Source organism: Lingula anatina, chromosome 1 (genome assembly GCF_051362555.1).
Source record: "Lingula anatina isolate TDL-2025a chromosome 1, LinAna3.0, whole genome shotgun sequence".
NCBI classification, from domain to species: domain Eukaryota; kingdom Metazoa; phylum Brachiopoda; class Lingulata; order Lingulida; family Lingulidae; genus Lingula; species Lingula anatina.
Window position 1 is genome coordinate 60,976,203 of NC_141767.1, and position 13,766 is coordinate 60,989,968.

General features: G+C 39.3%; 1 protein-coding gene across 1 annotated transcript; it reads right to left on the reverse strand.

Annotated features, from left to right (window-relative positions):
* Positions 1–786: 786 nt before the first annotated feature.
* LOC106155345 (uncharacterized) lies at positions 787–13,754 on the reverse strand. The gene is made up of 4 exons (XM_087004620.1): positions 13,610–13,754; positions 12,564–12,846; positions 11,977–12,180; positions 787–7,511 (listed from the first exon to the last, which is right to left on the reverse strand). Exons 1-4 carry the CDS (start codon positions 13,720–13,722, stop codon positions 6,957–6,959), a joined length of 1,155 nt encoding a protein of 384 aa, XP_086860746.1. The 5' UTR covers positions 13,723–13,754; the 3' UTR covers positions 787–6,956.
* Between the last annotated feature and the right edge of the window lie 12 nt (positions 13,755–13,766).

The window sequence follows — 13,766 nt, forward strand, 5'->3', positions numbered from 1 at the left end:
GGAAATCTTAATCGGTGTAGCTGACGCCGAAATGGAGCTAAAACGCAAAAGCCGTTTCAAAAACGTACACCAAATGCCATTTTCAGAAAATATTTTGAATAGTTACGTTACCATAATCGTGTACAGACAATGACATCCATTCAGAAATGGGATTTAATAAAACAGAGGTATCCCAGTACTGTTACCTGTTGAGGAGGGCAAGCATTGTTCTGTTGCTCAGGCAGAAACATCCGACACTTATATGCGTTTTAAACGAAAAATTCCATTAAATTATGATAGGAACAGCTGTGCGTGGTTAAAGGGATAATAACTCTTCATTTCGGCCAAAAAATTAATTTTCCTGGAGTAAACAACAATTTTCCCATACTTACCAATGGTTAATGAATCCATTTTTACATTCAAAGTTAGTCCCTGTTTTTTTTTTTCTAAAAAGTTTTTTTTTTTTTTGTTAAAATCTCTTAAGAAATTATAACAGAGTATAGCCATCAATGGAGGTCACGTGGTCTGAAGACAAGCTCAGATATCAGAATAATAGCTAAAACTGCTGTTTTTGTCGTAAAATAGAATATATTATATTTCTGTGAGTTATTCACAATGTTTTTATTGTGAAATATAGACCTCATAAGAAGAGTTATTATCCCTTTAACTAATTTTGAAATAAAATACTTTGAATAACACCAAGACATCCCCACTGCTAATACCATCATTAATTCCTGTCAAATTTTAGTGTAGCGGACTTATGGTTAAACAATACCATTATACATCACAAACAAAGAAGCTCCCAACTGACTTTCAAACATATTTATTTATTCATATAGATGTTTTTTTTCCTTTCAAGCGAGAGAGACGCGAAGGCCTAATGTATCAGACTGACTGTACATTACAAATCTAGATGAAAGAATCACACATTACAACTTCTTTATTAATTAATTTACTTGCTTCCAAGTACACGGTTTCACGCAGATAAAAGTCAATAACTTTGCTGGCGTTAGCAGATGATAGTTTGCGATCAAGCTTTGCAAAAATGGCAAGCCTATTCATGACGTCTTTGGTAACTATTCGCAAAGTTCCATCTTAAAAGCGTGTTGTCCACCAACTAGATCCCCCTTTACTCAATCGGAGAGGTTTTCAACGGGATTTTCAAGTTAGTCAAATGATATCATGAACATATGTGCCACCCTGTTGATACATGTTGGCAAAGTGATAGTATTTCAACCATGCATGTCCCCAAACTGGAAAGTGCCTTTTTCAGTTTTGTTAATGCATCTCCGTGAAATCTGTTAAGGGATGCTCCCTCTTATTGATACTTGTTATATAATAAACGCTCCCAGGGCACTTCCGGTTCAGTTATATCCACGTGTTTGACTTATTTCATTAACATGGTGTCAGAATTTCGTGCTCACGTCTACATAAGCTGAAGACACGATTTCTAAAGTGGTCAAGAACTAAGTTAAAAGACCAGAGAAACAGAAGGTATGTGTGATACAAAGAAGAAATCTGTTGATCATACGATTTTATGGATGAAAAGTGGAACCGACTGAACAGAAATTCAGGCATCGGAAGTCGATAATAAAAAAAAAACTCTGGTGATTAGTGAAAGACATATATTCATGAGTTTTTTTTTTAGAAGTTACAAACTGGACAGATTTAACAAGCAAATACTGCTGATTGTGACCTGAAAGTAGAACTGCAGAAACTGTGTATTTGTTACATAGATTAATCATGTCTACCAGTACTAGTACACCCCCAGTTACCCCTGCAACAGCGAATTTGTTACCTCCGCCACAGCCTATGGACGTGAAGGGACATTGTGCAACTAACTGGCAATTTTTTAGAGACACATGGAAGAATTATGAAATTGCAACAGAACTAAATCTTAAGTCGGAAGAGATAAGAGTAGCTACCTTACTTACGGTCATGGGCAAAGACTGTTTTCAAATATTTCAGAATTTAGCCCTGAGTGATGATGATCGCAAGGACTCTAAAATAATACTGGAAGCTTTGACAAATCATTTTGAGCCACAACGCAACATTGTTTATGAGAGATACGTGTTTAATACTTGTACACAAGAGCCCAGTGAAGGGATTGATGCCTATGTGAACAGGCTGCGGAAACTCAGTGCCACTTGCAAGTATGGAACGCTTTTAGATGAAATGATCAGAGACCGTATTGTGATAGGGGTGAGAGACTCTGTTGTCCGGGCTAGATTGTTGCGTGAAAAGGACCTTACATTAGCAAAGTGTATTGACACGTGTCGTGCGAGTGAAATGACGACGCAGCAACTTAAAGCCATAGATGGTGAGGTCGAAACTGTGCATGCTGTGAAACCAAAAATGAAAAAAGCCGGGACAAAGATGAAGACGGCAGTATCTGAACACAAGACAGACAAGAAAGGAGAGCAAAAACAGAAGAGCCATTCGGATTGTAGCTACTGCGGGACGCAACATCCCAAGCGTCAATGCCCAGCATGGGGTCGCCGCTGTAAGAAGTGTGGACGTCTAAATCATTTCGCTAGCATGTGTAGGTCACAAGGGGCCAAAGTCCACCAAGTCGATAATTCTGATCCTGAAGATAGCGACTCCGAATCGTCAGTATTCACAGTTAAAACCGGCAGGACCACATATCTTGTTGAACCATCAGTCCAATACAAGAGAAGCAGCTCTTGGATGCCACAAGTATTCCAATTAGACAATGGAGCAGGTGTAAACTGTTTGAGATATGAGGATTGCTGTCGCATAATGAGCACTAATGAGCCAGTCTTGAAGAAAAGCAGCAAGAGACTAACCTCATACAGTGGTAACCGTGTTGAGAATATGGGGCAGGTGACACTTAACATGAGAATAAACAACCGTGAAGAATACGTAAAGTTTCTTGTAGTGAAAAATGTCACTTGTTCGTTACTCAATGGAGAGACGTCAGAGAGATTTGGTCTGATGAAGATAAAGAGAGATGTTCTCATCAACGTTGTTAGCACGGAACTGTCAGAGGATGATATCTTCGCCAAGTATAATGATGTGTTTAGTGGTTTAGGTGACCTAGGAGAATACCACATTGAGCTGGACCCTAAGGTTATACCAAAACAAGACTCACCAAGGTCAGTACCAGTAGCTTTGAGAAAAGAGCTAAAAGAAAAGCTGGCGAGCATGGTGAAACAAGGCATCATTGAGAGGGTAAATCAGCCAACGGATTGGATAAGCTCGATGGTGGCGGTGAGGAAGCCAGGCAAGTTAAGAATATGCCTAGACCCAAAAGAACTCAACAAAGCTGTAAAGATTCCAAAATTCAAACTTCCAACCTTGGAGGAAGTAAGTGCAAACTTGACTAATGCAAAAGTATTTAGCGTTATAGATGCTAGAGATGGTTTCCTTCAGGTGAGATTAGATGAGGAGTCCAGCCTTCTTACGACATTCAATACGCCATTTGGCAGGTATCGTTGGCGACGTTTACCATTCGGCATCTCATCAGCCCCGGAAGAGTTCCAGAGGCGAGTTATAGACCTACTGGACGGTCTTGACGGAGTCCAGACCATGGCAGACGACATCCTGGTGTATGGTAAAGGAGATACCTCTGAGGAAGCGATCAAGAATCATGACGAAAATATGATAGCACTATTAGAGAGATGTCGTGAGAGGAACTTCAAAATGAACAAGACTAAGCTTCGATTCAAATTGAACTCAGTTACTTATCACGGGCACGTGATCTCAGATGAAGGTTTGAAAGCAGATCCATTGAAGGTGCAGGCCATAGTAGAAATGGAAAGGCCGGAGAACGCTAAAGCGGTGAAAAGACTACTTGGCATGGTGAATTACCTGGCCAAGTTCTGCCCTCATTTATCAACAGTGAGCGAACCACTGAGACGCTTGACGACTGAAGATGCACCCTTTATATGGTCAGATCAGCACGAGCAGACGTTCTGTACATTGAAACAAATGTTGACAATGACCCCAGTTTTGAGATACTATAGCCTAACAGAGGAAGTTACAGTAGAAGCCGATAGCAGCGATTACGGGTTAGGTGCAGTCTTACTGCAAGCTGGACAACCTGTAGCTTTTGCATCAAGGGCATTGTCCAAAACAGAGCGCAACTATTCTCAGATGGAAAAAGAATGTTTGGCCATAACATTTGCATGTAACCGTTTCGATCAGTATCTCCATGGCCGAGACTATATCACAGTACTCACGGATCACCAAAACCTAGAGACAATATTCAAGAAACCAATCTTGGCTGCCCCAAAGCGACTTCAACGCATGCGCCTCAGGCTACAGAAATACCATATTGAGGTGAAGTACCAGCGTGGTAAAAAGATGTATATCTCTGATGCATTATCTAGAGCAACTGCGTCCAAGTCAGTAACTACCAAGGAGAACTCAGATTACGAGATTTACACAGTAGAATCCGAGCAGAAGTTGGCCAAAGAAGTCGAGGAGATTGATTACTCGCAGTACAACAATGTGTCCGATGAGTCTCTGGAGCAAGTAAAGACTCATACACTTCGGGATGACGCTATGCAGTCACTGCTGATCCTAGTCATGGAAGGATGGCCTAGTGACAAAACTCAAGTTCCCCTGTTATGCCGTGAATACTGGCCATATAGAGACGAGTTATCCTGTCAAGATGGCATCCTCTATCGAGGCACCAGAGTAGTAATTCCTACTATCTTACGTAAACAGATGCTGGAGAGAGTCCATGCAACTCATCAAGGAACAGAGACAGCTATACGTAAAGCTAGAGATGCGATTTTCTGGCCTCAGATCAGCAATGACATTCGCAATGTGGTAGCAACTTGCAACGTCTGTCAGGAAAATCAGCCTCGCCAACAGAAAGAGCCAATGCATTCTCAGCCTATACCCAAGGAGCGATTTGAAATCGTCAGCAGTGATTTATTTTCCATTCAAGGGGAAATTATTTGCTGCTTGTAGATCATTTCTCAAAGTACTGGGAGATCACTCAACTCAGTGACACTACTTCAGAAGCAGTGATCAATGAATTGAAGCAGCAGTTTGCTCGACATGGCATTCCAAAGCTGTTTATCTCTGACAACGGGCCTCAATATCAGTGTCAGCAATTCCGAGAGTTCACCGAGGCGTGGAAGATTAACCATCATACATCATCTCCCCACCACCCCAGTGGTAACGGCACAGCTGAGGCAGCTGTTAAAGTGGCAAAGACCCTGATCAAGAGAACAAAACAAGACGGTACCGATTTGTGGTTAGCAGTTTTAGAGCACAGAAACACGCCAGCCGCAGACAACACGGGGAGTGCAGCACAAAAGTTGATGAGTAGGCACACTAGATCGCTCATTCCCGTACGCTGTGACAAGCTAGAGCCAAAAGTAGTACCAAAAGACCAGGTATTTCAGAAACAAGTAAACCAGAAGAGAATAGCAAAGAAGTGTTATGACAAAGGAAGCAAGGAACTGCCTCCTCTGGTTATCGGACAGCCTGTGCGTACCAATCTAAGGCCGCAATCGTCAGTCTCATGGTCTGCTGGCAGAATAGTGGAGAAACTCGCCCCTCGATCCTATCTAGTGGAGCAAGACAACAAAATTTACCGCAGGAACCGTAGTCACCTCAGACCTAGTCGAGAGGTCACCACTCCAAACCAATCCCGGGGGACAGTAGCTGCAGAAACACCAGAGGTACCGATTAAACCCACTGACGTTACCAGCGAACCAATTATGATACCCAGTCCCATAAAGTCAACTCCCAGTACGCCGTGCAAAACTACACCTCCACCACAGAGCAGTGAAGAGGAGGTCCATACCACTCGGTTCGGTAGACTCTTGAAGAAGCCAAAATACTTAGGAGATTATGTTGTGTATTCTAAGTGATGGGTCAGAATAATACCCATGGCAGAAAAGGGTGAGAGGCAGTCTACCTCAATGACCCCATTGTAAAATAGTAGTTTGTTTTTTAGTTATAGTATAATGTTTTGAGTAGTGCTCCATATTACAAAGTCAGGACAATATAAACCAGAAAGTGACTTAAGTTGATCTTAGAACATAATTAAACATATGATATGGACTTGTTCAGATTAAAAAAAAAAAAAAAAAAAACATTTACACTGTTTCAAGTTATTGCGTTTATTTTGAAATGTTGACTTGTTCGTGATTATTATAGTTGTTCTTTTTTCTTTTTTTTATGGGAAAAGGAGGATGTTAAGGGATGCTCCCTCTTATTGATACTTGTTATATAATAAACGCTCCCAGGGCACTTCCGGTTCAGTTATATCCACGTGTTTGACTTATTTCATTAACAAAATCTTTGAGTGAGAAAACTGGCGAAGAGGGGAGGAACGGTCATTTATGGGAGTAAATGCGACCAGATTGTGTACCCATAATGCATAATAGTAGATATAAATACAAAGAATCAGGGGCCCGTTTAACTAAGCTTTCGTTAGTTAGAATTAATAATTATGGTGCTGGACACGAGTCGCGTCTCCTACAACTTTCAAAAAGTAGTGCAGCGCACAGAGGGCTTCGGCCTACGGGGGAAAGGGCGTGTGATCTTCACGTTGGTGGTTTGAGCCAAACAGGTCACCGTAGAGAATCTCCACCACACTTTTCACAGTTCTTCTAGTTTGGCGAAACCCGTCATAAATTTCACCCTCGGCATACGCTCCAAGGGATTCTGTCTGTGATAAAAAAAACCTTCGCGGTCTCCGTCGCCGTCTGGTCTCACGGATGACAGGAAAGGCGACCGCCACCTTTCATAGAGACAAACGACAGAAAACAGTAAACTAAGCACCCGTTTCATTTCATTTATCACTCATGCGTATGATAAATCTTCAGGGTTTGCGAGTGGTCTGGCCCACTCGCTAAATATCCATGGTAACTGCGAGATAATAACAAATGAGACTAAGTACTAGCGATGGCTTTGTTATACGGAACTCATAACTAAAGAGACGTAAAGGATCGATCGCTTACTAACGAGAGTTTGGTGAAACGAGCTCCTGTCTAGTCCAATTCCAGATGCTCATTTGACACTTGGTCAGAATCAAAATGTTTCTTTTTTGAGATATCTTTATCAGCTTCATCATGTTTTTTAGAACTCCCAACAGTTTGGAGAATTTTGTCTAATTTTATATTAATTCTTTCTTCAAGGCGTCCAAGCCTGAACTCAACGCCTTTCATGATTCTCTCCTCCATTTCTTCCATTTTTTGCAGAAGCTTTTTCTCTACCTTTTCTGTATGTGCTCTGTACCCACAATTTTTGCATAAATCTTCAGTTGATGTTTCTTCTGCACTTTGGTTTTCCTTTTCACTAATGCCATTAACTTGACCACGCAACTTATCCAGCATGTTACACATGTCTGATAGCTGGGGTATCACACCTGCCTCAGAGGTATTGACTGTCCTACAGGTGGGAGGTTTGGAGGCGGTGTTGAGTTGAGACAAATTGGCAAATGTTGACATCAATCCACTCATAACTGAAAGTGCATTCTTTTGGTCTTGAGGCATTGCTGTATTGCCAATTCCCTGTCTCATATCAAAAAGCGTTCTACTTTGATTCTGAAATATAAACAAAAGGATCCTGCGACTTATTCAATAAATTCATTAAAGTATTCTTATCATGTTTTCATCACTCACTCACTAAAATAATAAAATTAAATTCCAAATGAATAATTAAAGAGTTTTGAAGATTCCAGTGAAAACCACTGGTCATTTTTAATAGTTGCATTCATATTCCACTGAAAAACCATAACATGTCGAAATTATATCTGTCTAGTCACTTCTGCGGTGGCCCACAAGTGCACTCCAAATTCCAAACGACACTCCCAATTCTAAACCTCACTCCGAATATTTAAACTTCACTCTCAATTCTTAAACCTCACTCCGAATATTTAAACTTCACTCTCAATTCTTAAACCTTACTCCGAATATTTAAACTTCACTCTCAATTCTTAAACCTCACTCCGAATATTTTAACTTCACTCTCAATTCTTAAACCTCACTCCGAATTCGTAAACCCCACTCCGAATTCGCAAACCTCACTCCGAATTCGTAAACCCCACTCCGAATTCGTAAACCTCACTCTGAATTGAAAAAGCTCACTCCGAATTCGTAAACCTCACTCCGAATTGAAAAAGCTCACTCCGAATTCGTAAACCTCACTCCGATTTTAACCCCGCCGTATAAAGTCGGAAGTAATATTCTAAGATGGGCTAGGGGATTTTGCCAATAGAGGGCTTCGTGTGAAAACTAGTTATTTTTCATACTACTTGGTGCGCTGTATTCCCATTCACAAAATGATGACGTAGACGTATGACCCTTTTAAGCTCAAGGAAATAGAAGAAATGAAGAAAATAGGGATAAACATACATGTACTTAACAGCAAGTCACAATTAAAATATATTATGTTTACGTGTTTTCTTGTGTGTGTCGTTTTAAGGATTTATACATGTATTATGAATATGAGAACAGAATTACGAGTTGAAACAGCGTTGGAAGGAACAGATTTATGCACTACATGTATGTAAATAAACGTGCGTTATTTATTATTTACAACTTCAAGCATTTTCACATGATTATTTTGAAATGAATGTTTAATACAGATAACATGTTTCAGGGTGTCGACATTGGCTTATATTATTTATAAATGGGCAAAACAATCTGTATTATCATATACTGTAGGCCTACACATGTACCTGTTATATAACCGAGTATACTTGATAATAGTAATTAGTAGCCCCTCACTCTTTTGCAGCTGAAATATTCATCTAAGATCATAGATAATCTAATAATTGAAATTAATCAGATTAATTACACTTTATTAATCGATTTCGAATGAATAACATGCAGTGGTGGATGGGGGGGGGAGGCGTGTGAGGGGGGGTCTTGACCCCCCTTTTGAATTCTGTAAAAAAAAAATCACACCAATGTTAAAATTAGAATTTTGAATAATAGTTCTAAAATGTACCAAATAGCACTGTTCGCCCTATAAGGGGGGGGGGGCAGCTCTGCATGTGCAGCCTGCCATTCCAAAAAAAAACAGATCCCCCTTCAAATAATCCTGGATCCACCCCTGACATGTATGGATTATTAGTAGTATCAATCCTATGTTGAGAAAATTGGGAGCAGTGTCACTTAATTTGTCCTTTTATTTATAATGGTAAACCTGTAAATTGCTTCTTGCCCCCAATTTGTGTCCCTGGCGAGAGAGAGTGTGTGTATGTGTGTGTGTGTAATTGTGAAAAATACTGAAAATAGCTGGAGAAGTCAATTGACCTTGTGACGTAAACTGTTGGTTTATTTTCGTAAGGTACAGTGCCGCCGGAATGTCCCCTTACCAAATGGCCGTATGGTTTCCCAACCCTGCCCCATATGGTCGAACAATAGAGGCCGTATGATAATTACAGGGTAGGGGACTCCCCAAGCAATCCTTATCGGACACCCAAATTAGTCGGTTCAACGAACACGGTCTGCCCCTTCTTAATTGCCTCACTTAAGGTTTCTAGTATAGCTGATGCAAAGAGATTGCTATCGACACGAGCAAACAATACCGGGTTATGTATCAACTGCAACAGAAGACTCGAGTAAAGGCAAGTCGAATATTAGAACAAAACTCTGAAGAACAAATCAGGCTTAGTTTTAAAACACGTATAACAATTTTATTTGATGATAATAAGTCACGATCAACAAAAGCGTAGTTAAAATAATTATATATAGCTAATACATCAAATAAATATCAATATCTCATTACCTTTATTACATGTGTTGCTAGTTTAGTAGCCTGATGCACGACCTTCTCTTCGTCGTATTTCTTTAACACATAGTAAATGGCTTGTCGCGACAATTTATGGCCTTCATTTTCCATTTGTGCGGTTATGGTTTTATTTCGCAGCCCTTGTTCTCCGAGGGCGATGATACGCAGACGCACGTAATCGCTAAGAGGCATCTTGGAATTGTGATGATTTGGAAAATCTGAGTGTCGATTTATACCGTTCACTTGGCAGGTGACACGATGGTACAGAAATCAGTGACATAAACATGTCATATTATACAAAATACTTATTGGCCATTTAGGAAGTCCAGATACACAAACAATCCTGTTGACACGTGTCAGTTGATTTAGAATTATGTGCAATTGATTAGTTTGGATTGAAGAGCGTCATCGCAATGTTAACATTAATGTTAGACGACGCGTGTCACACAGTAGTGATTATGTAATAGTCAGGGCTTAATCACTGTGTTTACCCAGCATGAATAAAGCTAACGTGAACTGATTGTTAATTAATGTGAGATGACACGTGCCAACCAGTGAAGTTAGCCTGAGAGATTGTAATCCAGCTTTATAAATTAATTTCTTTTGATGCTTTTTGTCCTACGTAATCAAGGAATTAGTTTTTCGGCGGGCCGCCCGTCGCCTTGTCAAATAAAGAAATATTCGAAATTCGACAACGGGCCAGTTTCCCAGGCAACTTTTGCGTTCAGTTGATGGGAAGGTTGTTTACGATTGATGAACGAATACGAAAGGACAGAAATGTTGCGGGTGTAGATGGGAGAGATCCTATATGCAAATATAGACAGAACTATATTAAAGATATGGCTAACAAAATGTTTATCACTGAAACAACTGACATGTCTTTTTGGAAAAAATGCATTTCGTCTATGAACAAAGCTAAATAAATAAGGACATACTATAAAAATAAATTTCAATCTTGTTAATAATATGTATATAGCAAAGACAGTTTGAAGCCTAATAAATATTACATGTACAAGTACGAGTAGTGTTTTATTTGGTCTTTAATAAATTCATAAATTCATTTATTTAACTCTATGTAAATTCAATCAATTCATAGCTTCAATGTACACGAAAATTGCTGTCATCACCGAAATTTTTTGGTAAAGCGACTTTTAAAAAACACTGTTGGCAAGTTCTTATACTTAAAATCTCCGTATCAGAGTAGAGTGATCAAAGTAGAGTGAAGCCACCGCGCATTAAAGGTCAATTAACGCTTGGACGAACACTTAATTGCGACCACGCTCACCTTCGATCTTTATCTCAGCGAGCTAGGGTTAGGCTCTTTTGTTAGCTGAAAGTTTGTCACGATAATTGCACGACGGGCAGGGTATGGAACTATTGTTAACAGAAACCAAACAGCGTATGGATGACAATGTTATTTCCATAGTTACCGAGCCAGGCCGTCCGTACAACCCGCAGCGACCCGGAGGGTAAGTAAGGGGACATTCCGGCGGCACTGTATGTATCACGCAAACCAAAATGTAACACAATTCGCACTGTTTGCTAAAACTCTCTCGAACCTTTCACTGGAAGCGCCCAGCTAAAAAAAAAAATTATTTGTCCCAGACGAATTACTGTTTCATAAGATTTCTCGAAGAGAACTTTGATGAGAATTGGCATAGTGGAATTGGGAGTGAGCTTTTTGAATTCGGAGTGACGTTTACGAATTCGGAGTGAGGTTTGCGAATTCGGAGTGAGCTTTTTCAATTCGGAGTGAGGTTTACGAATTCGGAGTGAGGTTTGCGAATTCGGAGTGAGCTTTTTCAATTCGGAGTGGGGTTTACGAATTCGGAGTGAGGTTTACGAATTCGGAGTGAGGTTTACGAATTCGGAGTGGGGTTTACGAATTCGGAGTGAGGTTTAAGAATTGAGAGTGAAGTTTAAATATTCGGAGTGAGGTTTAAGAATTGAGAGTGAAGTTTAAATATTCGGAGTGAGGTTTAAGAATTGAGAGTGAAGTTTAAATATTCGGAGTGAGGTTTAAGAATTGAGAGTGAAGTTTAAATATTCGGAGTGAGGTTTAAGAATTGAGAGTGAAGTTTAAATATTCGGCGTGAGGTTTAGAATTGGGAGTGTCGTTTGGAATTTGGAGTGCACTTGTGGGCCACCGCACACTTCAAATTATTTTCCTTTTAAAGATTTTAATATTTTTCAATGGTCTCACAATTATTCTGTGAAGCATCATATTTGCAGTAAAATATTTAATTTGACTCTCTCCCAGCCACTACTAACCTCCTGATATTGCTCAATGGTCTGCATACATGCCTTTGCCTTGTCTGTTATTGGAACATCTTGTTGCATGTCCTGGAGGAGAGCTTTCACCTTGGTAAAATCAAAAGATGTCCCTAAAGATGTAGATGAAGTCTCCTTGGATTTAACTAGTGAAATCTCTAGGGCAACCACTTTCATGGCTGTTTTTCTTGGCAAAGATAAACACTGAAAAGAAATGATGGTTTACAATAATTAAATGAAGCATTTCATTATGTCAAACCAAATGTAAACAAGAAAAAAAAGAGACATCTTTAAAAGAAATCTTTGAAATTGATTCTTCTCTAAAAAGTGAAAATATACAATTACTATCTTTTTTATTATAGTCTTGTTCTCTTTAGGTTTAACTTAATACAGAAACTGGTATTACTCTATGAAGAAGACAATCAAGGTTTTTTTTAAGTGCAATGGAAACCCCCATCAGGATGATTAAGTGATTCCTGGTTTAAACCGAATCTGATGAGAACATAACATTAATGTCTGTGAGCCTATGTAAAGATTGAAATAACACATACAGGCACATCATTTCAGGGATGTGTAAAAATACATACTCTTAACATGGCTGAAGATGCAGGCTGCTGCCAACTGTAATCTGCATAGAACATAGGTTTTCCTTCCACATCATTAACATATGATCCTCTACATGAGGTCATATAAGCACCAGTCTCATCATAGATTTCAATTGTTTTTGCCTCTGACAGGATAGAAATGTCAGATATTTTTAGGTTGTGAATTGGCTGACAATGCACCGATAATTCACATGGAATGTTTGTCTCATTTTCATTATATAACTCAACAGAAGCAATGTTATCCTCTTCATTTTGCAAACAGAAACTGGAAATAAACAAAGACAGTAAAACAAATTGTTTTATTTTAATATCCAAGCTAATTTTGATTGTAGCCAGTTAATTTATTAGTAATATTATATGACTTAATCAGATTTGTTTGGTATAATCAAATAAAAAATTTTGAAATTCCTTTATTTGGACATATCAAAAACTATATATCGATTATATATACAGGTATATATATAAAATTGAAATTCTTCAGATTTTGTTATATAACCTCAAATGCCACCACTACCACACAAGCCCCCTTGTCAGCATATAAAGGTGTCCACGCCTGGCAGACACCTTGATTGGTTAATGAATCTAAAAACCACATAAAACGACCTCAAAATACCACACTATAGTCAATCATAATGCCATAGCGTGCTTTCCTTTTTATTAAGTAAGATTTTTATAGTAAAGTCACTATTATGTGGTTTTTATATTCTGTCAAGGTGGCGGCTGAGCGCGACGGTGTCTGTTTAAAGTTAGCCAGTATAGACAACATTATTCATTTTGCCATTTTTTGGACCCAATAAAATGTGCATTTGGCTTTTACGTTAGTAGCCCCTGAGCTGGTATTATTACCACCAGAGTATGTTTTCTATAGGTTCATAAACAACGCATGTCTGGTATTTGTATCTAATTATAAAGTAACTGTAAGTTCCAGTCCTCTCCAGGCAAGACATGCTGACTACCCCCAGTGCGGTACGAAGGCTTTGTTCCTCGAAAGAAATATAACTAAACAGGCCTTCAGACGCCCCACATACCTTTCCTCTGACTGATATTCCTTCTTTACAAGATAAGATATAATCTTTGCTATGTCTGCACCGCCATTAATCTCCCAAGACGCCTGCACATTGCAAAACTTCGGAACGTTCATAATGCGTAAATTTAGCTTCTGCTACACTCTCTACAAAAGGAGTA

What these genes read in the sequence shown, in the direction of transcription:
- LOC106155345 (XM_087004620.1), bottom strand. Translation starts at nt 13,722, where the DNA reads ATGAACGTTCCGAAGTTTTGCAATGTGCAGGCGTCTTGGGAGATTAAT. An exon ending in GAATATCAGTCAGAGGAAAG is followed by an intron (nt 12,847 to 13,609) that starts GTATGTGGGGCG and finishes GTTTATTTCCAG; the next exon opens with TTTCTGTTTGCAAAATGAAG. An exon ending in CATCTTCAGCCATGTTAAGA is followed by an intron (nt 12,181 to 12,563) that starts GTATGTATTTTT and finishes ATTTCTTTTCAG; the next exon opens with TGTTTATCTTTGCCAAGAAA.